Raw genomic sequence first — 27,048 nt, 5'->3', positions numbered from 1 at the left:
CATCATCAGCATAATTTTTTTTATCACAAACATTGTCAGCATTAGTTGTATGAATCCTTGTGTCTGTGACAACAGTACAAATTTTAAGAGGGAGCAAGGAAATGTAGTTTTTTAAGTAGTTTTCAGAACTACCAATAAACTGAACTCTGGTTTGTTTGAGGTGCTTATTCAAAAAAAATTTAAATGACTGTAAATTGAAACTGATATACTGTATTCATGTAAAAAAAATGCTAATGGTTTTATAGAAGAGACGAATGAAAATTCATGACATATGAAGGAATTATGCACTTCAATTTCACTATGGCACTTCTCAGCACAAAGCGACTTACTTTATTTGAGTGCAGCTATTCCTTTTACCTGAAACTTTTTGAGATTAATTCAAAGTATCATATTACTCTCATGTCACTCTTTCAAAGCATCTGGCTCTGAAACAGTAGCTGTTAGATTCTCCATATTGACAGGGGTCGGGGGACAGGGGTTCAGGACACAGGGGGACTGTTAGAAACTTCCTGATGAAAACTTTTCACCTGCTGAGGGGATGACCTTGTATGCAGCTGAGGGGGTAAATGTGTGTGTGTGTGTGTGTGTGTGTGTGTGTGTGTGTGTGTGTGTGTGTGTGTGTGTGTGTGTGTGTGTGTGTGTGTGTGTGTGTGTCTGTCTCTGTATATTATTGATGTTTAATGGGCTTATTGTGAAAATGTTGTTTTAATCTTTAAACATGTAAAATGATTGGAATACAGCACCTTATCTATCTCTTTTGCAAAGAGTAGATTTTTCCACAAAGTAATTTCAGCATTCTTTACATTTCTTTCACATCGCGGTAGGTCCTGAAATGGGTGGAGGAGGCCGTACAGTCCTCGAAGGTCCACCTGTTGTCCACTGATCACTTCAGTGGGGTCAGCAACACTTGGCAGATGCCCTTTGACCCCAGCCTCAAGGAAGTCACTGTGGCCCTCAGCGGCCCAGCACCAAACATTGAGATTATAAATGCCCAAGGTATGATAAGTGTGACCATACGTCAACAGAATTGTCAGTGGGTTTATCATCTATGTATTGATTACATTGGCATTTTTAATATTGGGGGGGGGGGTCAGATATGTAAGAGATAAAACACTTAATCTGTGACTGTTGAATTAAATGAAGAAACTAGCGTCTCTATTTTGGTAATTTTATGTTGTTTTCACACATGAAAGGAGAGACCACAAATTATTACACCACACTATGACACCATAAAACATACCTATATGTTTATTTACCATTTACTGGGTATTTCTGGGCCTTTTTGAGTTTGCATTGACAATGGCAAAACATGATTCAACATAAACAGCATATATACAGTGCCGCTGTATGTTGTTTCATATAAAAGCTGACAAGTTATAGACTAATCTAAACATCTACATCATAAACATCAGGTTTTAGTGTCTTTCTCTTTCTGATATTCTGAATCAAGGTTCCACAATCCTACCTGAAGAAAGTTATGATTGAAAATCAGCTGACTGTAACATTCAAATACAATACAAAGGATTAGAGATAAATTATAGTCATATATCATAGGACTTTGATTCCATTATCATCTGGAATCCATACAGTAAGCATATGTTGTCTGTTCGCCTAAAGTATACTGGTTGGTGCTCATATCCTGCATCTTTGTATTTTGGCAATTTGCCATTTTTTAAATTTACAACCATGCAAATTTGTGTTAAGTGCTTAGTGCTTTGTTTCAGTCAAAGCTAGAGAGAAGGTGAATAATTACCTAAGTGTTTGTGTTTTGCCCCCAGGGAAGGTCGTGGGGAAGAGTGAGGGTCTGACTGAGCTCTTAAATATTCCCAACTCTGCCAAGGTTCTCAACATCAAGGACCCACAGCCTGGGATGTGGACTATCAAGGTAAACAATTCATGCTTTACCTGGAAAGCGGTGTGAAATCACAGGTTTTCCCAAAAAATCCCCAGAGCCTAGCTGTCTTTTGAAAAGAATTATTGCAAACAGTTCAGTAGTATAACTTTGGAATGAGGTCTCAAATCACACCCCAGGAGGGAGTTCTGCCCTTGAGGAAGGTCCTTAAGTTGAATTACAGCAGTAATATATCAGCATGCTCAGATACAGTGATAAGTAATCAATTTAGCATGTGTGTTGTCTGCTTAAAGCATCTCAGGTCTTGTCTGGTTAAAACATGATCAGAAAGACAAAGGACTTTAATTATTCTATTCAAGGCGACTACTGTCAGTACAAAGTGCTGCATTTTTGTTTGGGCTGTTATGTTTCCCTTTGACTTGAAACTGCTGGCACCCTGCTATCAAGGTAATACAAAAAAGGTCACACATTTGACTGGCCACACTGTCAGTGCCAGATGTTGGAAAATGACAAGCATTTTTACCTGAGTGATTTGTTGAAGGGCCTATGATGGCCCCTGTATTCTCTGTAGGCCCCTACTGGGACACTTTCCCTCATCTCCGCATAGCTGTGTTATGTGTTAGCGCCCAGTTGATTTACAGGGGGAAGATGTTAGATGAAAAATCTGTCATCTCTGTGTTTCCTCTCTAAGGACTGTACCCCATTGAGCAGATGAGCATGAAAATAGAGGGCGAGTTTGTGGTAGATTCTCATAAAGATTTGATTTCCTTGATTTCTGCTCCTGCATTTATACATGCTCTTTTTATTCTTTTGTATTTTGTTGCCTATAAACTTATTGCATATCACTATAGTTGCTCTTTCTTATTGTGCCTCTTCTTATCTTATTTTTATGATGCCTTTTCATTCCACTCTAATCCTCTTCCTAGTAGGCATTAATGATATTACGGGCCATTATTATACTTTGAATGCATTATTGTGTATTCAAAATGTAAATCTTGATTGAAGATAAATCTGTTTTTCATTTTTGTAACTTGTATGTGGGACATACAATCTACCAGTAATACTTTTTTTTTACTGAGTTTGATTTACAGAAACAAGGTCTTTCCAGCTATGCCTGCACTTAACCCTCAGGTTAATCTCTTGCTGTGCTCTGTCACTAAACACCAGGAAAGCTAGCAGGCGCTCAGTATATTGAACTTTTCCATAGAAAAAGTTAAAGACTAGAAAACACTCCCCCATTATGCTGTGTTACCCCTGGCAGACCTTTTTCAACTTTTGATTGATTGTTTAAATGTGATTTCTTTTTTTGGCTGCATAACACTGTTTTCTCTACTGGGGCTACTTGTTGAATTAAACTTCATTTTAAAGTGATGCTCCAAGTTGAATAGTTTTGCATCTCTTCATCTTCTGTTTAATATCAACTTAATCACCATATCAGAAGGCTTTCTATGAGCACTTTCCATAGAAGTGATGAGGGATATCAAACAGACATAATAAGAGAGGGGCTATATCCTTCTGTGTTATTTCTGTCCTGTGGTTGGTTTCTCCCTCTCAGTCTGTCTTCTTTAATTTCTTTCTTTCACTTATTGTATTATATCTTGTTTTCTATTTCCTCATACATCGTTCTCCTAACACACATACTTCTTTAATTCTCTCCCTCTGTGAAGCACAGCAGGATGATGTATTGCGGTCCCAATACAGTACATCTTGCTTTCCCATTTCTTCTCTTGGCCACCGCCTTTTCCAACCTCAGTCCCCCACACCATTCTATACGGCTCACAAACTAAAAATATCTCCATCTCATCTGTAACTGTGTTTCCCAGGACATCCAAAGAAATGTGGATAAATACTTCAGGGGGATTTTGCTGTTCTGCCATGCTGGGTTTCAGTAACGCTAATGGCCCGTGATGCCCCAGTGTAGGGACCAGGCCATAGATTGTGTGTGAATAGGAATTTGATCCTTTTTAATCTGCCTTTAATTGGATATTGTGGTGGTGTGTAGAAGGTGGGTTCACCCCACTATCACCTTCTGCTTCTTCAGTTTGGCATTCTTGCTACACACTGTGTACAGTGTGTACTTGTCCAATAATGTATTGCTCTATTACCTTGCTCAAGGTGTGAAATGAACAGCTGCTTCATTTGTGTTTTGCTGGAGAATAGTGTCAGTCAACAACAGATTGAAATGTCTAATGAAGGATTTAGTGGCATGTAGCAATGAATGAATACCCCTGAATGCCCCTACCCCGTCCCTTTCCAAGCATGTAGAGGAACCTACACGAAAAATGGGCATGGCCCTCTCTAGAGCAAGTGTTTGATACGGCTAACTTGAATTAAAACAATTCAATCGTGCAGCTCTTTTAGATTTTCCAAATGTGACCGGACCAAATGAATCATATTCTGATAGTGAGATGAGTCATTTCGCTGGGGTTGTGACGCACAACAAAATTGATCTCTTTCATCTCTTTCACATTGTAATTCTGTGAGGAAAAGTCTTTTTGAGCGCAATAGCATCACATGATGTTATAATTACACAGTTTGACCACTATGTTAAATTGGGTTGAAAGCCCTTTGCTGTTCCTGGGGTGCTTGGTCACCTCCCCCTGTGTCTTCTTGTTTCCTGTGTGTCTCCACTATCTCTATCAATAAAGGCAAAAAAGTAATCTTGAAAGAATAAGAAAGAATACATGTATGTCTTTCATTTTTAATTTACTCTGTCAAATCCACCTTGTGCGTGTATGAATCTGTGTGTGCATTTGTGCTGTACAGAGAGTCATCCAGGTGAGACTCCTTTGTGCTGCACTGACCCTCATATTGATGAGTGCATTTAAGCATAATTCCGAATTTTGTAGCCCATAATGACACTTTCGGAAGGTATTAATTTTAAAAGCATCTCTCTACATATTTTATGTTTGTTCTACTGTCATTGATTGATTTCATTGATGTGCATACAATAGCCACACAACGGCAAAACACATCAAAGGATTTGAATATTGAGAAGCAGCAGGGATTACGTTAAAGAGCTTTCCCCTGCCAAACGAACTGAAATGTTTCTGACTTTTTATAACACTTATAGTGTACATCTTCTCCTGTTATTCAAGTCCTGCTGTGGTTCAGCTTTACTGGCCCACATTAGAGTCAATCCAACCACAAACAATGTAACCACTCAATATTAGGATATAACATAGGCTTTGAAAAGTCTGTTTTGGAGATCAAAAATATCTTTGCTTGAATCATATGTTAATTGTACAATACATCTATGTCAGCTATCATTAAATTAAGTAAATCAAACAATGGCCTATTAGAGACTAATCTGTTTGTTCTCAGCATGACATCTGAAGAAGCACATCAGTTGATCTTCAGTTTAAAAATCTGTATCACGTTTCTCTCCACTGCCACCCAAGAGCTAAATCAGCTGAGTGAGGGTGTTTCCCTGAGCTGGTCAATCTGTGTGGGTGGGTGTGAAATTGGGAATTGAGTTGCTTTAATGACAGGGGCTTTTCTTGTCTTTGCTAAGAACGTGACCTTTAAAGGACCTCTCCCCCAATTATGGCCTAATTTACAACCAACTAAAGTCCGGAGATCATTCTATTGCAGCTATTGGAGCAGGTTTGATGGCCACAACATGTATTGTGTTTCATGATAACGGACATTAGCATTTAAGGCTGTGCCGCATCCCCTTTGTCTTTCTGTTACCTCATTGTTCTAGAAATTTCACCTCTAGTCCAACAGTTGCTACCCTTCACCTGCCTCTATGGATATGCTTCTCTTCACATGAAATTTAAGTTTATGTTAGGTACAGTACAACTTAGTAATTGTAAAATACAGTAAATCCACACATTCTCTTTCATTTCAGTCAATTACAAATGACAGTTTAGGCTGGCATGCCTCATGAGTCAATGTCTGTGACCTTAAGTGAGGAGTTTCCATCTCTCACCAACCTATACTTCATTGTAATTACTCTGTCTCTTATTTTGTGCCAGACTTCAAAGGACCTGCACAAGATGAAGACCACATGAGACATTAGCTAGTCTCTGATTATAATGGTTTTGTTTGTTTAATTAAAGTATAAATGTCAGACTGAAAGGGTCATTTCTGATTTGTGGATGTTTTATAAGCTGAGGTGTAAGATATTTGACTACTCAAACTGGCTTGTCTATACTTGTCAGCATTACAAAACATTACACAACAAACCCAGAATCATGTCTGTTATTTGAAGCACTTTAAGCTGCCTTTGATGCATCAACTCTTCTTTCTTTTGTTCTCATGAGTTAGATAAAATCATCATCACCTATCAGCCAGGGTTTTGTACCGAATCGACGCAGACAAAAGATTTAATACTATTTATCAAACAACAGTTTTAATTTGATAAATGGTTAAAAAGGTTTTACAATGAAAAGTCTCGCACAGCATATTAAGACAAAACGTTATCATTAAGAAAAAGCCACAAGTACACATTTGCTCACCAGTCACTCTGAGTCACATTAGCAGACATACAATATAAGTTCTGGACATTAATTTCTGTGTAATATCTCTTCTTTTTATTGCAGACCTCTAGTGAAGGAAGACACTCAGTCCGTATCTCAGGTCTCAGTACAATTGACTTCCGTGCCGGGTTTTCCAGGAAACCCACCCTGGACTTCAAAAAGACCATCAGTCGGCCAGTTCAAGGTCAGTGAGGTCAACCTTTCCAGACTGTAAAAAAAAGGACAGCACAGCTGTTGTATGTTTTCACTTTCACCTGTTGCCTTCTCTTATACATCTTGTAGCCTTGGAACTGCAGTGTAGACGATATTAAGTTATATCTTTCCAGGTATACCCACCCACATCCTGCTGAATACCACCGGGCTTTCTCCTCCTGCTCGGGCAGACAGGCTAGAGCTCCTGTCAATTTCGGGGAATGTGATCAAAACTTTGCCAATCCGCTACTACCCCGATCGTCAGCCATATGGCCTCTGGAACATCACAGAATTTATTCCACCAAATGAAGCTTTCTTCCTGCGGGTGACAGGATATGATCGGGATGGATTTGTTTTCCAGAGAGTCTCCAGCGTTTCGTACTCCAGTATAGTACCTGGTCAGTGATGCAGCTTGCCTTCGATATTTAGATGAAGGGATTGCTTACTTATTTGGCTTTATCTTGACTGACTAACTGCAACTAACTTGCAATTTCTTTCTCGCTAGATGCCCCCAAAGTGCTGATGCCAGCCACCAGTCATGGTTACTACCTCCAGAGAGGGGCTGTTATCTGCCAGGTAGAGAGCCTGATCCCCTTCACTCTGCGCTTCAGTAGAGATGGGAGACGACTTGGGGTGGATCAGCTGTTCAGGTAAGCAGGGCTGCACAGGAGTAGCAGGGTCTGTTGCATAAAAGTCCCAAAAGAAAATATGAGGAAATGACATGCAGTAAAGTGCACGCTTCGACCAAAACCTGTCAATATATATGCCTGATCCAAATTCTTCATCAAAAGGTTATTTCATTCATGTCCCATTACCAACCCGTTAAAAATATATTTTATATTTCTTTGTGTCGGACAAAAACTTTCTCCATCTTGTTGAATGGTTGATGGTGTGTGTAGACATCAGGGACAATGATGATACTACATCTAGGACTTAATCTTTCTATCCCTGACAAATATTGTGTTGTGAAATACATTGGAGTGTCATCAATGAACCTAAATCCAAAATATCTTATGACTTCACCTGACATGAGATGTGTTTATTAAGGTCTTGGACATATTTTATGCATTTGAACAGATTATTTTAGCGACAAGTGGCCATTCATAACTGTATTTGCTCAGTGTCCATATGAGCTATATCAGATTAATTCCACTGATGCACTATGTTTTTGGATAGGGCCCTTCTTCCTCAACTAATACATACACAAAGTTTGATGATGTTACATGAGTCTGTTCAGTCATTATATGCTTATGCCTCATTGTGGCAAACTAGACCAATTACACTTATAGCCAATTGGCATGAATCTATTCATCATTAGCCCAAGCATTTACAGAAAACCACTGCAGTCATGATTTTCCTAAGATTAAGGAATAAGTTTTTTAGTTTGATTAAATTGTTTCAACATTTGTCTAACCAGTGCGGATAATAGTATTGAATTATCTCTCCTCTCCTGATATCCTGTGAATCTTTTAATCCCAGCGAGTCTGACAAGGCATCATGGGAAATTGCCCAGGTGACTTTGAAGGATGAAGGCTACTACGAGTGTATTGCTATCAATAGTGCTGGGACAGGACGAGCTCGCACCTTCCTGGATGTATCAGGTAAGGACAGATCTCACTCACTATGTCATTTTGATGACAGGCCATTTTCACAACATACTTATATATTTATTTGATTACTTTTAATGCAAGAATCCCACTAGAAGTGTACTTCGGAGCAGTAATATCACTATTATTAACAATGTAAACAGAATTAAAAAGGAACTTGCAGTATATGTGATATGATGGATTAAAATGCTATTACAACATGTCAGAAGCTTTGTTTGTCCGTGGTCTGTAATAGTGGTTTATATTCATTAGCAGTGTATGGTGAGCTAGTCTCCATCACTGTGTGTAATGAGCCAAGACTGTCAGACAGGAATGCGTAAAGGCTGAGGGACTGGCAAGCATTAAACTGTCAACAAGTGTAATTGCTGTGTGATGAATCTACTTACAGGGCAGTGAGCCATTTAAAGTATCATGTCTTTAATGTCCTGTTTCATGACATAGACAGCAACACCTAAAACACACACACATACACATAAAGACACAAAATACCTTCAGTTAAATGGTGCAGCAAGATGAAGTTTATGTCATGCTCAATAGTTTAACACAAACACACACACACAAATGCACATGCACATGCACACTTCTTATATACATACAGTTTGAATCGAAGCACCCGTCGATGTGGGTTTGTATTTTATAGGGGTCAAGGTCTCTTGCTGTTGAGCCCATGCAGAGAACCTGCATGATGGCAGAATTAATATAACATTATGGAAAATTTGACCCGAGTTTACAGCATGATGTTGTAATCCATGCCTCACAGCGATCATGTCATGGGGTTTATGGCATGGTTGTGTGGCTGGTTTGAAAAGCAATGTACTGTAGCTATAGTGTAACATGAGAGAGTACATACGAAGTTGTAAATATGTTTTAGGCTGTATGGTTAGTATATAAAGCAGTAAAGTGAAAGTTTTGGTTGGTATAATTACTACAAAAGTGGACTGTAAAATAGAAGAGCAGCAATAAGAAAAAGAATTAGAACAAGAAATAATAAGTACAAAAAACAATCATCATCATCATAATCTTAAAGCAATGAGCCCAGACCAAACCAGAGGGATCATATGATTATTTATACCTTGAGTTTCACCCCGAGGCAAAACAATAGATAAAATAAATGATACCTATTCAGAAATCATCTGTAGGGTATTTTATTTTCAATCTGCACCCTTTCCATTATGGGAGACTGGACAGAACTAACACTGCATGAGTCCCAGTGCAGTCAGTAAAAGCTTCCTTGCTGAAATTTTGTTTTCCAAGCAACTTCCTGCTTCATGAAAGTCACTGGAGCTTCATCAGTATGATGAATGCTAAGCAGAGGGGACGAAAGTGGAGTGCGCAGAAGAATGAGAGGTAGTTAAAAGACTCTTTGTGAAACAGAACAAGGAAAGAGGGAGCCAGCCAGGGATCTGTGTAATATATGATCGTAACTCATTACTGTTACTCACCCACTATGTTCACTGTCCAATAGTGCCGAGGGGACTGAGTTTGTCCAACTGTTACCTCTTATGACATCTCCAAAATTAGGTGAAATTAATCCTCCTCATCCACAGCTCCAACCTTTGCTACTGGGCCAGTTATATTCTTAACAGGGTGAACAGGATGATAGGCCACTGCATTTTTCACTTGTGTACACACACACACACACACACACACACACACACACACACACACACACACACACACACACACACACACACACACACACACACACACACACACACCCACACCCATACATAATAGCAATTCAGTTGCCAAATTTATGTCATCCTAATCCCAAGGAGCTGGGCTAAAATCCCCAGCATCCACCCTCTATCAGAGCCAAAGCCTCCGCTACCTCTCCCTCATCTTCCCTCTCCCTCCCTCTTTCTTCCCCTCTCCCCTTTTCTCTGTTTAGCTTACCTCAGAAAAAATATGATTGATGACACACCGAGGCTCAAGAGATAAGTGTTTTCAAAATGGTGATGGAAGAAAAGACAGAGATAGAGGAGGAGAAATATGATAGGAAAAGGAGACCTCCATGTCTCTGATGAATAGTGAACGTCATGTTGATAGGTGGTGTTTCAAGATACCATTTCTGTGGCACACCTAAACTAAGCTACATGGGATATCTTCATAAAATGCTTAGAAACACACAAAAACACATACTTTATTTCAACATTTCAGTGTCTTAGAGTTTGCCCTCCTACTGAAAACGTTATCATTGTAAGTGTTAGTGGAGAGTCCGTGGTCTAAATCAATCAAATAAATAAATTTTTGGCTTGCAATCGTTGAAAGCCAGGCAATGTCAACACACAACCCTTTGTCAAAAGTTGCTTATGTCCATGAGGTGTGAGCAGTTCAATCAAAGATCTTTCTTTCAGAATAGTTTATAGACACTTGAAGAGATAAAACTAGACCTTACAATAAAGAAGAAAAGAGAAAAATGAGAAAAAATAAACTTAATTTGTGAGAAAAATTTAGCTTTTTCTCATTATCTATGTTGTTAATCATCTCACAAACCCTCACATTTAACTTGGGTGTTGACACACAAATCAAGGTTAAAAATAAAAAAAAACCCTCCATCTAAAACTCTTATTTCTTCATGATGTAAAGTTCCTGACAGCTGCCAACAACATTATGCCCTCATCCTGCAGAGCCGCCTCCTGCCATCACAGTCAGTGGCAATGTAACCGTTTCTCCTGGCTCCAGCGCTGTCCTCACCTGCCATGTTGTCAGCACAGTCAGCTTCAACCTGACCTGGCTGAGAGGAGGCCACGATGCCCGTCTAGACCCACAGGTGCAAGTCTTGACCAACCTCTCGCTACAGCTGTCGGCCGTGACTCCAGATCACTCTGGCTGGTATGAGTGCCACGCCATAAATGAAGGAGGGGTGACAGCAGAGCGAGTCTACCTGGTTGTGCAAGGTGAGGACTTTGTTTATAAATATATTTGTTCAGTATGAGTCTGTATTATAATAACTCAGGCTCATTGGAAGTGACATTGGAAAGAAATAGTTGCCATGTGTTGGAATACGAATAGAAACGCACTGAATACTGTATGTTTCCATAAGCAGATGCTGTAATTAGTTTTTATTTGTGTGTTAATTTTTGTCACTGGTGTTTGCGTGAGTGAGACTTTTTCTTTGTTATGTATGCCTGTTTTCTTGTGTGATTTACTCTGTGGGGGAACACAACTTTTGGCACATACAACTTCCTTCCCAAATACACGATTGTCTCCCAAGTGCTCCCGCCCTTCTTCCCTCTCCTACTTTCCATAATTCACCCTAATGCTTTATGGGACGTGTGAAAATTATTTATGCCTGACCTACAAGCAATGCTAAAGTAGAGTTTTCCATCTCCGGACAGCTCTTATAGTTCTGTTCCTAACACTTCACTGACATTGAATCAGGAGCACATTGTTGCGCAGATGGAAGAGAGTAACGCTGGCTGTCTGGCTAGCACCACTGAGCATGAGCCTGTGCCTGGCCAGGAAATGGTGATTTAATACAGCTGCTTAGAGCTGCCATTAGCAGATGATCTCAAGCAGAACCTGTTAAGGAGGAGAATCCAGGAGGTTTAGTCAGAAGAGAGCGAGAGAGCAAGAGAGAGAAGCAAAGAACTTTGTTTTACATAATCCAATCTGTCCAAACTAACATCCTGTATTCGCTTTGTTATACAACCATCAATCTCAAGAGAAGTTAATTCAAAGGCCATATGCTGCTTACTGTAGCCTAAATTCCCCCTTGTATGTGTCCTGCCAGGTCTTGATGCTTTAAAGTAAAAAAAAAAAAAAAAGAGGATTCTTTGTCTTTAAAATCAAAAGCAATTTCTCCATTTTACCATAAACTGAATTGTCTCTGAAAGGTAAGGCTCTGTGACGTATTGCTGAAGGTTTAATACCAGTGTTGCAGATGAGTTCGGAGGGGAATTCTGTCATTTCACTCATCTCACTGAATGATAAGTTGCTGAGTTGACAGTTGACCCTAAAGCATTTTTTTCTTTGGCACACTGTTCAGCTGTGTGTCTTCTTTCATATTTTCTTATTCTTTTAAAAAAAACCTATTTATTACTGCTTCTTTGCTTCTTTTTTGCTGCTCATTTTTCTCTCAAACAGCTGTCAGCAAGCCCTGGGGGTTTCCTAATTACCCCTTGGTCAGTCCCATCCTAGTTATTAGCTGCACTTTGAAGTCAAGTCTGACTTCTTACAACACTTGGATGGAACACAATGGGACTGATAGCATCCAGCTGTATTCATGTTGATTTTGTTAGACAACTCTGCAATCATAAAAAAGGGATTTGATTGACGTCTCAGCACAGCAGCGCAGTCATTATCTTCTCCTCTTTCGGTTGTCGGACACAGAAATTGAAAAAATATGTGTAAATATGTGAATAAGAACAAATTGTGAGTTCAGCTGTAATAAAACGTTGCAAAGAGCACTAAGGGACAGAACTTTTTTATTTTGCTAAGACTCAACAGAGTAACCAGGGTTTTTGTCCCATTGCTCACCAGATTTTGCCTGTGATGCACATTGTTGCTGTTTGCCAATGAAAGTATAACAAAAAAGAGATTTAACTGTTTGAAGTTTTAGTGTGGATAGAAGTCCAAAACATAATTTAGCCAGCTTAATATGGATGAATGATGGAAAAGGAGAAGAGGTTGAAAAGTGGGGCAGTCGAGATAGAAGGAGGATGCAATGTGAGAGGGAGTGAAGGTGGATGAGCAAGGGAGGAAGAAAGAAAGAGAGCAGGTGATGAAGGGTCTGCTAAAGATAGGCTTCTTCCTGACATATAAAGGCTGCTGCTGAGTCAGAGGAGAAGAATGTAGTCTTCCCTCTGAGGAACCTCCTAGTTCCTGAACTCAGAGGTGTCCCCACCCCCCTCCAGGCAGGGTGACCTTGCACATTGAAAGAATCAAGTGAGGAGAGAGCCTGGCTAGGCTGTAAACACTGAGAAAGGGCCCACTCTGACGCCCTTACTTCTGACCTTGTCTGGTCATACAATACAGATTACAGCCACAGGCGCCGCTAAGATTAAGATCAATATGATGGCAGGTTGAGGTATTTCAATTTGTTTCAAGTCAAGGTTGTAATATATCAAAAGCATTGCCTGTAAATTTATTGGGAGCATCTGGTAAATATGCAGTATATCTGTCAAAACATGGCATCGCTGATGATTGAAGTTGAAGCATCAGTAACAAACATGCATTCCTTCACACCTACTGTACTCATTTGTGGTCAACCTTTTGAACTTGTGACTGCTTGTCTTCTATCAACCCTGTGCTTTCCCTCAGCCAACGCAATGACGCTGGCACACAACAGTTTATTGACGGCACGCAAGGCATGACAAGTACTGTTTTGCTTCAGACTGCAGAAAAAGAATAAATCCCTCATTGGCATCTTGGATGGACACGTGAATTTGAATTTTGTTGTTTTGGAATTGTAACCCCATGTTCTCGCTCACCATTGAGACGATGATGATTTCTCACACTGCTCTTTCTACAAGCTGGAAAGTTCATGGACTCTGGAGATGATTCTGGCAGTGGGAATAAAATAGAGAAAACACGCCCTTAAAGGGATGAGTTACACATCATGAATCAATTGGAAAATCTCTCCAGATTCCAGTGCTTCTCCGGGTCTGGATTCAATATTTCTCCCTGTTCTACTAATAAAGGGGAAATGAGGGTGAAAGATACGCCGTGAAACATTATTAGTTGTTGTAGAAGTCATCACTCTTCCTTCTACAGTGACAGTAAAAGTTAATGCTCTGTTACATCTTATGGCAAAGCTCAAACTCATTCAAATTCCTGACTTGACACATAGAAGTCAGAAACACCAACAGTATATAGTCTAGAACAATATACAACTATATGTATCCACATGTATGATTGATTTGTTGCTTTTTACATGTTTTATCAACATCTCTTCTCCTCTAGAGGTGCCCAGGGTTTCAGTGGAGCCTCGGAATCAGACTTTTACAACAGGAGAAGAAGTGAAGATCAGATGCTCAGCTAGTGGCTACCCTCCACCCCGCCTGGTCTGGACTCACAACGACATGTTTATCATGGCATCAAGCAGGTGAATTCACCCCCTTTCATATGGAGAAATATGGGAACTTTAATTTTTAAAGGCTTATGGATGTTAAACTTGGAACTTAAATCTGTAATTTACACATACTGTAATGTGAAAATGCATCAGTCAATCAGAAATCTCACATCTTCCCTCCAGTTTTTCTAGCCATTCTTTAATGTACATAAAATGCTATGAAAATATTGAATTGTGTATCTTGTGTGTTCAGACATAGGATGACTCCTGATGGCACGCTGTTTATAAGAAACATGGAGAAGAAGGACGGAGGGGTGTATGGCTGCCTGGCCAGCAATCAGGCTGGAACAGACACAATGACCTCCATCCTCACTTACATCGGTGAGTGTCACAGTGCACACACAGACACACACATGGAAAAGAATAACACAAGCAAAAATACAGACATTTAGATACAATATGCACATACATTATCCACATACTGATGTTCTGTCTATCCTTCAATAACTCCCTCCCTAGAGTCTCCTGTGGTGACAGTGGCTTTGAGTGAGATTCTCATCGGCATTGGAGAAACCACTGTGATGGCCTGTTCTGCATCTGGAATCCCTCAGCCTGAGATCTGGTGGTACAAAGGTAACACTTCAGAAGCAGAAGAAAAGCCAACACACATTAAAAAAAAATCAATATTTGAACAATTTGGCAAAACAAAAAGTCGAAAACATATTAAAAAGCTCAGTGCGGAGCTAAAACACACGCCTGAACATACCACATATCCTGTTAACTGTTCACACTCACACTGCTGAATTTCTCATTTCTCATTACAAGGGGATGTTCAGCTGCATTCATCGTCATTGTTGGACACAGACACATTAGGAGGGACACTGACCATCAAAAGGACCCAGGAAGTTGATGCTGGAGACTACACCTGTGTGGCTGTCAACGATGCCGGCACCTCGTCAGGAAAGATCTCTCTCGATGTAGGAGGTAAGAGTTTAGTCAACTTTGTAAGAGTTTAGTCAACCTTGTAAGAGCGAAAATGTAAAAGCAAAATGAACCCAGAATGAGAGCAAAATTGAAAGCAGGAATACTACATGTGTAGCTTTACCATAGCTTTGAATGTGCAGACCACTAAATTATCCACATTGGCAGGAAATTAAACGAGGTGATGTAGCCTCATTAGGCAAGGCTCGTGTCTTGTGTTGTAAAGCTGCAGCTGTTTTAGGTAATCGTTGTGGTTTCATGGTATGCAGTTTTGATGCTTAGCCCAGCAGGATATCCCAACACTTTATTCTAAACACTTTTCATTCTAAATAAAATAGGTACTACTGTACTGAACAATATCACTTGGTTTTGACAAACTGCTCAGTTTTCACTGTCCAGTCAAGCAGGAGATACTGAGAGTTTCTAGCTTGGATCATAGATAGAAAACCCCAATATTATTTTTAAGCTTTTCAGAAGAAGTAAGCCCTTTATGAGAAAATACATTATGAATTGATGGGTGGTAAACATAAGCTAACCCAGAAGTGCAATGGGATTTTAGTTCTTTGTAGTAGCTTTTAAGTCCCTGATAAAGACTTTTGTTTCACTGTCAGCATCTCAATCTACATCTCTGTGAAACCTCATTAAGGGGCCAGATGAATAAATCATACATGTCCATGTCCACTAAATCATCTAAACTATGCATACCTTTCTATGAGTGAGCCAAACTGAGTGAGAGAAAAATAGAAGACGAAATATAGACACTATTTGGAGCCTTACACCTTAAACCATCAATGACTTAACTGTTGTGGCTCACAGCACATACCAGTGTGTGGTGGCTGTGCATAAAGATACAAAGACTGCTTTGGTCCTGTTATTGAACAATGCCTTTGTCAGACCAAGGACAAAACATGTCTGGTTTACATCAAAAGACGAGTGTGTCAATATCTATTAATGGATGAATGCACAAGCTGGAGTTTTGCACATGCACGCAATTTAAAAATGATTGACATGCCTAACAGAGAACAGTGCATATCCAGAGGTCAATAAATCTGGTATGAAGTCTGCATTTTCACATTTTTGCTGTTGTTCAAATACATTCTTTTATACATCTGGTCCTAGAATGAGTAGTGAACAACCTACGCTTACATGATGGACAGCTTGATTGTTTAAAGAATGCAATACAGATGGTTGGGTGTCCCCTAAACCTTATGACCCTTGCCATCTTCATCCATGACCACTCCAGCCGCACCCAAGTTCACACGTGAGCCATCAGATGTGGCAGTGGACATCGGCTCCAATGTGACCCTGCTGTGCCACGCCCAAGGTTACCCAGAACCACAGGTCACCTGGAGGAGAGAGGACGGTTCACCCATTTTCAACAAGCCCAATCGACATAGCACTATCACCCAGAGTAGAGGAGGTCTACATATCACCAGTGAGTTTATTAGTATATGTGCATACACATTACCCATATACAGTAAATGATCTGGGTTTAATCTTTAGTGTTTCTCTTTCTGTCAGACCTGTGGGTTGAGGATGAGGCGGTATATGTCTGTGAAGCTTTCAATCATTTTGGCAAGATCCAGACCCAGGCCAGCATCACTGTGACTGGACTAGGTAGGTGTAACATTTAATATGAAATGTTTTGTCTCTCTGGATGTTTACTTTTTTTCTCTCCCTCTAAGAACAAAAAGCAAGCAAAGCAAGTATTCACAGCTTGATTAGGATGGACATGGAGCTGGCATTGTAATATTATTTGTGTATTACTAACTGATTAGATTTAGAATCTCTGGAGGGGATTTGATAATGGTGTGCATGCATTAAGTTTAGTGAAGCGTGAAGGAATACAAGTGTAGCTGAACAGAAAGAGGGCTGAAATAGCTCTCCTTCCTTTGAAGTTCTTTTTCACTTCAAAGACCTGTGGATCACAAAATGCACACACACTCACGCATGCTTGCATTCCTTTGTGTAAAATATGCGTTTTTCTGAGGTTTTCATTCATTGACATAGATCATATCTCCTTTCCATGTCCAGAACATTTTCTAAAACAATACCTATGAGTGCCTGTATCCATCTGTAGGGCTTTGTGCATGTGTGTGGGTTTCTGTTTCAGTCTTTACACGTGAGTGTAAGTTCATTAGCACATTTCAATGGGTGTGTTTGAACACATGTGCCTTGTTAACCACTGTTTCTGTTTCACTGTTTCTCTACAGTGGAAACACTCTGAGCTCTTATATGTGGGCCAAAGGTTAAAAAGTACAGACCCACCCAGATGTCATATATTACTGCCCCACTGCCCCAAATCCCTACTGACAGTGTTGTCTCATAAGACGCACACACCCAATGCAGAAGCACATGAACAGTAGTTTCTTTTGGACAGTAATGGAAGTAGAGTGCAGTAAAGTTTGGCGGATCCACAGCATGCATGTGTATGGGTGTCTGTGTGTTTGTGTGTTATGTGTTTGTGTGTTTGTGCGTGAGCATGTAATCCCAGGGTGGTCAGGGTGGTCATCAGATTTCCTGGGCCAACACCCTGTTGTCTGTCACATCCCCCACAGATGACATCACCATTGTCCATGTGAACACAGCGAAACCATTTAGGCAAATGTGTTGTCCAAATGTAATTGGGTCAATGACGTATAAGGATTTTCAACAACTCAATTTTAGAATAAAAAAACAAGCATATCTAATGCAGTAGTTCAAACATTCAGAATGTTGTGTACCTGACAATTCATATTACAATTTGAAAGTGATTTTAGTGGGGTTTTTTCAAGATTAATTGGCACTGGCCTGAAAAAAAAGTCATTTGGTGCGACCATGATTCATCTTGAAATATCTTATCTAATTAAAAGATCATCATTTACAAACATTTAAAAAAAATTCAAATACTTTGTTTCCAAACACTTTATATTACTGAAAACTTGTAAAAAAAAAAAGATGTGAAGCATGTTAAGTAAATTGATTTATTTCAAGATGAATCATGGTCGCACCACATGACTCTTTTTAAGGCCAGTGCCAATTAATCTTGAAAAACCCCCACTAAAATCACTTAATTTCAAATGTATAATATGGATCTTCAGTTACACAACATTCTGAATGTTTGAACTACTGCATTAGATATGCTTGTTTTTTATTATTCTACAATTGAGTTGTTGCAATTCCTTATACGTCATTGACCCAATTGTGTGTGTGTGTGTGTGTGTGTGTGTGTGTGTGTGTGTGTGTGTGTGTGTGTGTGTGTGTGTGTGTGTGTGTGTGTGTGTGTGTGTGTGTGTGTGTGTGTGTGTGTGTAAATATGCATATGCTAGGGGAGAAAGGGGTGTCCACACTTTAAACAGCTGTGAAAATATATACTGTATATGTTGCATTATTAATGTGTTTATTACAATCAAGCATTCCCTATTCATCTCACTGTACACACACATATGTGCTTCTTGAGGTAAAAGCCTTTGCACCAGTCTGTTGACTAAATGTTCTGTATTTTTTCATTCATCAAAATGCAGAACTGAGGATGTTTTGCATTTTATAAGAAAAAATCAGCAAGACAGAACTCTAGTTTAAGTATGATGTGTGTTTGTGTGAAGGAAGAACTGGATTGCAGTAATTGCTTGGGTTGTGCTCTCAGACACTCAGAGGTACTTGATCTCTGTGTGCTTTTTTTCATTTCTGTGCACAGAGCAGGCTGCTACCCACATGCTGTAATTTTCAACTGTATCAAATCACAGGATCTTGAACTTCACTGCTGACATGAACACACTTAATCATTTTCTTGAATACTTTTCTATCGTACTCTCAGCCTTTTTTTCTCTGTATAATTCTTTGCATGGCATCTTCAGTCTCGCCTGTCATTGCGATGAGTCCGACTGTGCTCAGTGTGATCGAGGACCAGCAGGTGACTTTGCCCTGTGTGCTGCTGGCTGGAAATCCACTGCCTGAGAGGCAGTGGCTACACAACTATGGCATTGTAAGAACACAGACACGCAATAAATAGAAGTCACAGTTTTTAGATGTCCTGCAATGACTTTACTCCTGCCTTTGAGTTAAATAGCCATGACTTAATTTAAATTTATTTAATCTACAATCTGTCAGGTGACTTCCGACCAGTATCTGACTGTGAGGAGGGATGGTAGTCTGCACATTGAGAGAGTTCGGCTGGACGATGCGGGTGACTACACCTGCCTGGCTGAGAATGTTGTTGGGGCCACCAACCATACCACCACTGTCAGCGTCTATGGTAATGCACAATACATCCATAACACTACAAACAGACATGAACAGTGTATGCACAGATTTAAGGAGTAGTTTTTAAATGTTTTTTAAGTTTTTGTTATTTTTTAAAAGTTTTTTAACAGCTGTTGGACCCATATGTTTCATGTTCCAGTACAAACACACACACGCACACACGCACGCACACACACACACACGCACACACACACACATACAAAGATGTACACACTACAAGCTTTGGCAAGTTGTGCGTGTATGGGGCATTGGTGCAAATGTGGAGGACATGCTAGTGTTAGGTTGGAATAGCAAAGCTAATAATCTAAGCCATCATTTTAGGACATTTTTACTTCTGAATGGAAACATTTCATCAGTTGGAAGTGAGGCTTTCACATCTAATTGCCCAATGTATTGGTAAATTAAACTCAAGGCCTTTTCAAAGACTGGCCTTGTCTGTCAGATTAAAGGTGTAGAAAGAATATTTATGACATCCCATGGTTTTACATAATTCCACATATTGGCAATTGAAGGCAGTAATTTGCCTTTAAAAAGCTGCAGTATTACGCCAAAAAAAAGAAGAGAAGCAGAAAATCCCAAGCTTATGCTTTTGTTGAAACAATCCCAGTTAAAATGACATTAAAAAGCTATAAACCCTTTTCACAGCAGACATTTTGACATGTAATAGTAGGAAAATAACAGGTGCAATTCATAACATTAATGATGGCTGCATTACACTTCGGGGAGCCATTTCCAGGGTCTTGGTATTGTGCATGTCATCTCAATGGGACACTACTACTGAGCCATCGTTAATGTTATTGATTACATCTATGCTTTTCCTGCTATGACAATACAAAATGTCTGTAGTGTTTTATGGGATATGAAATGCCTCCTCTCCCTTTTCTATCTCTCTTTGGCTCCTAACCTCATGAACAGGATTATATTTGAGGTTGCATTAAAACCAGGAGCAGCTGAGGGTAATGACAGAGTTTGGAGCACTCTGAGAGGGAAAAATGTGTTCTCCATTTATTCTAAACTCAGTCATTGCCAGATTCTACCAACACGAATAGGAATCGTCCGTAGCATTTATGTAAAAGGCAGCGGCCCCCTCGGTTCTAGAAATTAGGCCAGTTCTTTTTAGATGTACATACACTGAACACTAGACATTTACACTATGTAGGTCAATGTAGAGTAAACTATAAACAATTACAAATACTTTGCATGGAGGCTACCTAATGTGAAGCACATGCAGAGAGAGCAGATAGGAGACCACCTTGCAACAATAACTTGAATATTCAAACCCCTTTTTCAGTAATGTCTGTCATAGTTCACCATGTGATTTTCAGTTAAATCAATTTTCTTTTTCTTTTCCACAAAGATGCTCCAAGCCTTAAAGGGCTGATCTTTTCTGCAGAGACAGAGGTCACAACAAAGCAAAAACAAGACAGATAATGAATAAAAGAGAGAAAGAACAAGAGAGGGAAGAGTAAGATAAATGCAATACCTGTGCAGAATACTATATGTTTAGTTATACAGGCAATACAAAAAGAGGCAGATTGTGTAAATACTGAATGAGTGTATGAACGTACAAAAATATTGTTCTGTTCTGTTTTTGGTATGATTTCAGTGATTCCTACCATCCAGTATGGTCCGCAAGTGTTCAGCACTATTGAGGGAAGACCCATCTCTCTGGCCTGCCGAGCCAGTGGAGTGCCCACCCCTGAGATCACCTGGTCTAAGGTCTGTATTGGCTTTACCCTGTCAAGTATAAAGTATGCCAATGTAAGAGCCAGTACTGCGGTTGAAGTGGTGTACTGTTTTCCTATTCCTGAAGACTTTATTTTTCCTCTCATCAACCTAGAAATAATAAAAAGGGAATAGAAGGAAAACCACATGAAATGAGGATGTAAGAAAATCAACGAAAAAAATGCAGGTCGAAAGTATAACAGCCAAGACCTCGGGCCATTTGAGATGAGACTCCACATTAAGTAGCATTAGAAAATCTCTATCGCCAAAGTAAGCAACGTCATGCCATTCCAAAATCATGATTTTTCTCTGAGATGTTCACAAATCCAAGAACATTTCACGAAAACTTGACTCTACTCATACACAGATACACCTCTTGACTCCCATTTGGGTTAGTGAATGCTCTTATTAAGCTCATTCAGACAAGCAATGTACAATATGTGTACAGTATTAATGTTGCAGGTTTGGGCACTGATTGAAAGACTGCAGATGTGGATTCAGTATTTCTATGTTCCAGCCTACATGTCCTTATATTGCTTTGTGTCAAAGGTCAGGTAGCTATATATATTTTAGTACAATGCTTACTCCATTGAGCGGGTCTGGGAAGACAATATCATACGATAGGAAAATACCTGTGTGAGGGCACATGTGTGTTCTTTATGTGCTGCTCCATGAAATCAGCTCTACCTGTGTCCATTGGCTTATACAGTGTGCTCAGCATTTACGTGAGCAGTTTTGTGTGTTAGTGTGTAGTATAAGCCAGTGTGTTTATGTGTATGCTCCCTCCCTCTTTTCCATCTTTTACACTAGTTTTTCTGAGTTGTAAAAGCGATGCTGTTAAAGTGAACAGGGCTACTGGGACACATGAAACTAGACCCTGCTAAGTTCTGCACCAGCTGTTAAAATGTGATTCCCTCTGATTTCTTTTCTGTTCTCTCTAACATCAATCATGTCAAGTCAAGTTAGTCATGTCATATCCAAAACAAGAGTTCAGAGATGACACATTCCTGGTGTCATGGTTCATGATTTCAACATTCCTGATGCACCATTAGCATCACATTGCTTTGTGTTCTGGTTCATGCGATGCGTTTGGTTCACAGCCTTTTCATTTAACGGCAAAGGGAAAATTCAAATCATACATTTGAGCACAGTTAATAGGCCAAACCACACATCCTTTTAGGTCTTAACTCTGTCCTGGACACCTTGTCAAGTGTTAATAAAGCTAAGTTAATGAATTGAGCTTTGGCCCCTGCCCTTTACCCGATGTGATTTGTTTGTAGGGTGGGGAGCTGCTGTACATGGGTGGTCCGGCCTTTTCCCTGGATTCTGACGGCAGCTTGCTCATCACCTCGCCCTCTGGAAATGAGACTGGAGAGTTCATCTGCACGGCTACCAATGCTGCCGGCTACGCCTCCAGGAAGGTTCAGCTCACTGTCTATGGTAAAGACACAGGCTGGACAAAATTTGTAGAAAGTAGCGATATTTTGACACATGGTTTTAACTGAATTTTGGTTGATCTCATCCATATACAGAAGCACTTTTTTCAATGACTGTTATTTATTCTCATATTCACAGATAAGCTCTATATTGGCAAAGATGGAGTAGTGTGTTTTCATAAAAATCTTTTTTTTTCTTTCTTTTTGTCTTTAACTCATTATCTGGCCTGCCCACATATGTAAATCCAGTCCGTCCTAGATCTGGTACAAATATTGGTGGTCCTAGAGGCACCACAGAGCCATCCAAGATGTCAGTGATTGAGGGTGAAGATGCTATTTTGCCATGTGAGGTCCACAGTGTCCCCCCGCCCACCATCAGCTGGGCCAAAGAGAGGCAGCTCATCTCACCTTACTCCCCGAGGTAAAACACACAAACTCAACCACACGCAATAATAATATTTTTCTGTGACAATCTCACAACCCCTTGTACACTGCTGGGATATTTGAGCCATTGTTTTCACTAAAGTTGGCACTAAATTTTCTCATTCTTAATTAACTGCAGCACATATACATACACACTATAACTCAAGCTGAGAGCCCCAGCGCAGACAAAATACCCCCTGTGAAAATGATTATATTAACTTTCAATAAACATTTAGCCAAATCTTATAATCTTGTCTGCAACCTCAACATGACAGCTACTTTAGGTAGTTCTGAAAGGGAGTCTCTGTGTTGTCTATGCCGTGACTGTTATGCTCTGTTCATTACCTCAGGATATAGTTTGTGGTTTTATAAGATGACTGGGTAATCATTCTCTTCCCTGTGATCTGTTGTACCTACTGTGCGTCTGCCACAGAAGCTATAAATGTGGATGATGGTGGATTAGTAGGAATTACCGGAGTATCTGTTTACAGTGATGACTGAATAAGTTATTGAGTGGAAAAAATCCAGGAGTGTGTGTGTGCTTGTTTTTGCGTTTCCAAGAATGATTGCCAGTCACACTATATCACTTTAGGGTTTAATTTATTTCTGTGTGTGTGTGTTCTTCCCAGGCACACTCAGCTTCCCTCTGGCTCAATGAAGATCTTGGAGACCAGAGTGTCAGACAGTGGGCTGTATGTGTGTGTTGCCTCCAACATTGCTGGCAACCTGACACAATCCATTCAGCTGAGTGTTTTGGGTAAGTTCAAAAGATCACAAATACTAACAGAGCAACGAACATTTCATAATGATATCATTGGTGACTGGTCGGGAATGTAAGAACTCCAAAACTGGCAACAAAATAATGCCTAAGTAGATTTTGAGGTACTAGCAAAAGATCACATTATTTGGATCAAAATTGCTGACTGAATGCATACAGTTTGTGATTTTCATCCATTAGCTTTTATGTAATTGACTCTGATGTAGCTTGCACATTACCAAAATGAGATATGCAGCCCACATATATTCTCATTTGGGATAAGATAGTTGACAGCAGCACACAGTTTCTATTGTAATTTAATTTACAAGCTGAAGCCCTGTGTGATGAATAACATGCAGGTACTGATAAGGCACTGAAGGCGCAGTAAATCTTATCTTCTCAGTGCCACCTAGTATCCAGGCCGGCCCCAGGGTCATGAAGGTACAGGTGGGTCACCATGTGGAGCTGCCATGTGTAGTGCGAGGAGTCCCAGAGCCCACCATCACCTGGACAAAGGACGGTAAGAGGTATCCAGTGTCATCTGACGGCAGCCTAGCATTTAGCCACGTGCAGCTGGAAGATGGAGGAACTTACACCTGTAATGCAACCAACACTGCAGGCAAAGACGAAGCTCGGATTCAGCTTCAAGTGCAAGGTTGGTTTCAGTTTATTTCTGAGGAACCGTGTGTTTATTGCACTCATTTTGTGAGACTGTTTGATTTGTATATGTCTGATTAAGAAAAATAAATAAGTGTCCCACTCTAACTACCTTGTTCATTTAGTTTCTGGTAGTGTTTAGTGTGTAATGATTTTAAATTATTCAAAAGTCACCTGTATGGATTGGATATTTGCATTTGAATGAAGAGCAGTACAATGCAGTGGAACTATTTTTAAGATGCATAATAAATCTGTTACAGTTGCATTGTAGTGTGTATTCATCATTGATTATTCATGTATGTTGATTTTCAGTGCCTCCTGTGGTCGAGGTACTTGAGCCTCCTTTCAATAGTCCTCTGCAGGAGAGAGTTGCAAACCAACGTATTGCCTTCCCCTGCCCTGCTAAAGGTTAGGTCATTTACGTTTTATATCATGAAGAACAATTCACTGATTTAATTATCCTGTTAAGGCTAAGGCTGTCGAAAGATATGCTGAATATTCTGCTACAAACAAGCACATTCTATACTTTGACAACCAATGCTGATCATATAAAGTACAATACAGTTTTTTCTCATTGCTTATGGTTTTGGTTTCTTTTTTCTCTTTTCCCTGCCTTTTTCTCTGCTCCAGGTCTTCCCAAACCAGTGATTCGGTGGTCGCGTAATGGCCAGGAGCTGACTGGTAATGAGCCGGGTGTGTCCATCCTGGAGGATGGTACACTGCTGATTTTGGCCTCTGTGTCACCACTGGACAATGGAGAGTATGTCTGTGCTGCTGTCAATGATGCTGGATCCACTGAGAGGAAGTACCAGCTCAAAGTCAATGGTGATTGACCTGTTTAATGTGTAATTTTCTGATACATATGTGCGTCTCTACTAAAACACCACCTGATAACATTATATAATCGTCACATTCGATGTCTCCACAGTACCCCCAGATTTCCGTGGCGGTGAAACGTCAGGCAACGTTACCGTGGTACTGAGCCAGCCTACCACCTTGGTGTGTGATGTCACAGGAAGTCCAACCCCAGTCATCACCTGGTACAAGGATGGGACTCCTGTAGGTGAACTCACATATGACTGCTGCTCATGATATAAAATGTGACAGTTTTTTGTCATTTTTATAGCTGAGTGGATCATATTTGTTCTATTTTTAGTATTTGTTGAAATGTTTGTCCTTTTAAATGTAAATACATCAAAGAAATAGGGAGATTTAATAACAGCCTGCCTTATATTATGCACAACATATACTTAAACTGTGGTCTAATAGGTCATCGACAAGAATTGGATCTCCACTATGGTGTATGGACATGCAATGCAAAAAAGTAATGAGAAATTATATTGATCTTTCCGTTCGTTAATGGAACTGCTCATAAAGCTTGAATGAGCTCTGATCACAGGGTACGCTGTCCAAGAGAACCGACTTCAAACCACTATGGATCCTGTGTTTTAGTGGGTGTGTGTGTGTGTGTGTGTGTGTGTGTGTGTGTGTGTGTGTGTGTGTGTGTGTGTGTGTGTGTGTGTGTGTGTGTGTGTGTGTGTGTGTGTGTGTGTGTGTACTCTCTTAACAAAGACCAACTTAATAGAAGGCCAGCCATGATGGCATGATGCTAAAGACTGTAATGACAGAATATGATGAATTGATATGAGAACAGACCATTAAAACACACTTTGTATCTCAGTTAACTGGCTGCTTTTTGGTCATGCTAGTGGTTTTAGGGTTGGCAACTAAAGTCGGTTGGTGAATCCTCTCCTGTAGCGCCACCTGGAGGTTCAGATTTTTGTTTTTTTGTGAAATATCTCAACAATAATAGGATGGATTGCCATGAAATTCGGTACAGATATCCATTGTTCCTTTACAAAAAATCCTAATTACTTTGGTGACCCCAGTGATATATCTCACTATCTCCTGGATGGAGTGCCACAAAATGTTGTACAGCTATTCATGGTCACCAGTGGATGAATCCCACTGACTTTGGTGACCCCCTGACTTTAACTCTTGCATTCATGATTTGAAGTGAAACTATTGGATGGATTTCCCTGACATTTGGCATTTTCATGCCCCCTCAGGAATAATTGTAATAACTCCGACCTTTTCATCTAGCACCACCATTAGATGAACATTTAAAATTGTCTGATAGCTTTATTTATGACCAAAAAACAGTTAAACTAATTCCTATCAGCATTAGGGAGGATTTGTGTTTATGGTTTGTTAGCAATTGTAAATATCCTAACACACTCAAGTAAGATGAACATTATACCTATTTAGTCTCAGTATGTTGTCATTGTAAACATGTCTGCATGCTGATGTAAGTATTCAGCTCAAAGCACTGTTGGGCTAAAGTTAAGCCTCACAGAGCTGCTAGCATGTCTCTGGACTGTTCTTGTTCTCTTGGCCGCCTAAGTAATTGTTCCTGTGAGGCACAGATGGCAGAATCAGACCACTTAGTTTAATCTGCTAATTATGAGCAATCTAACTCAAGATTTTCTGCTCCCCGAATGTTTTTGACTCTAAGCAACAATTGGAAATGTTTCATGTTTTGTTCACTTTTTTAATTTTATTTCTCAGCTGAATACACTTTTTTGGCCAGTAAATGGTTGTTTATCAACTCTGTTTGAATTTTGATTTTTAGATAACGATACATTTATTGTGTCTTACTTGTCTTACATAATAACT

The 27,048-nt window shown here is 39.8% G+C and overlaps 1 protein-coding gene across 1 annotated transcript in view; it reads left to right on the top strand.

The window, feature by feature from the left end:
* The window catches only part of hmcn1 (hemicentin 1), an 85,940-nt gene that overhangs the window by 19,851 nt on the left and 39,041 nt on the right, over nt 1-27,048 (top strand). The window contains exons 5-27 of the mRNA XM_062424708.1: nt 825-996; nt 1,779-1,885; nt 6,400-6,520; nt 6,663-6,926; nt 7,034-7,178; nt 8,008-8,129; nt 10,766-11,035; nt 14,043-14,184; nt 14,405-14,532; nt 14,671-14,784; nt 14,977-15,135; nt 16,376-16,567; nt 16,654-16,749; nt 18,969-19,096; nt 19,222-19,366; nt 20,981-21,093; nt 22,380-22,539; nt 22,785-22,956; nt 23,588-23,715; nt 24,119-24,370; nt 24,685-24,780; nt 25,003-25,197; nt 25,301-25,431. Coding sequence (XP_062280692.1) covers nt 825-996; nt 1,779-1,885; nt 6,400-6,520; nt 6,663-6,926; nt 7,034-7,178; nt 8,008-8,129; nt 10,766-11,035; nt 14,043-14,184; nt 14,405-14,532; nt 14,671-14,784; nt 14,977-15,135; nt 16,376-16,567; nt 16,654-16,749; nt 18,969-19,096; nt 19,222-19,366; nt 20,981-21,093; nt 22,380-22,539; nt 22,785-22,956; nt 23,588-23,715; nt 24,119-24,370; nt 24,685-24,780; nt 25,003-25,197; nt 25,301-25,431 — 3,552 coding nt within the window. The remainder of the gene's footprint in view (nt 1-824; nt 997-1,778; nt 1,886-6,399; nt 6,521-6,662; nt 6,927-7,033; nt 7,179-8,007; nt 8,130-10,765; nt 11,036-14,042; nt 14,185-14,404; nt 14,533-14,670; nt 14,785-14,976; nt 15,136-16,375; nt 16,568-16,653; nt 16,750-18,968; nt 19,097-19,221; nt 19,367-20,980; nt 21,094-22,379; nt 22,540-22,784; nt 22,957-23,587; nt 23,716-24,118; nt 24,371-24,684; nt 24,781-25,002; nt 25,198-25,300; nt 25,432-27,048) is intronic.

The sequence above is a fragment of the Scomber scombrus genome, chromosome 8, assembly GCF_963691925.1.
Source record: "Scomber scombrus chromosome 8, fScoSco1.1, whole genome shotgun sequence".
Classification (NCBI taxonomy): domain Eukaryota; kingdom Metazoa; phylum Chordata; class Actinopteri; order Scombriformes; family Scombridae; genus Scomber; species Scomber scombrus.
Note: the sequence above shows the minus strand (reverse complement) of the source record. Positions and strands in the feature narration are given on the sequence as shown.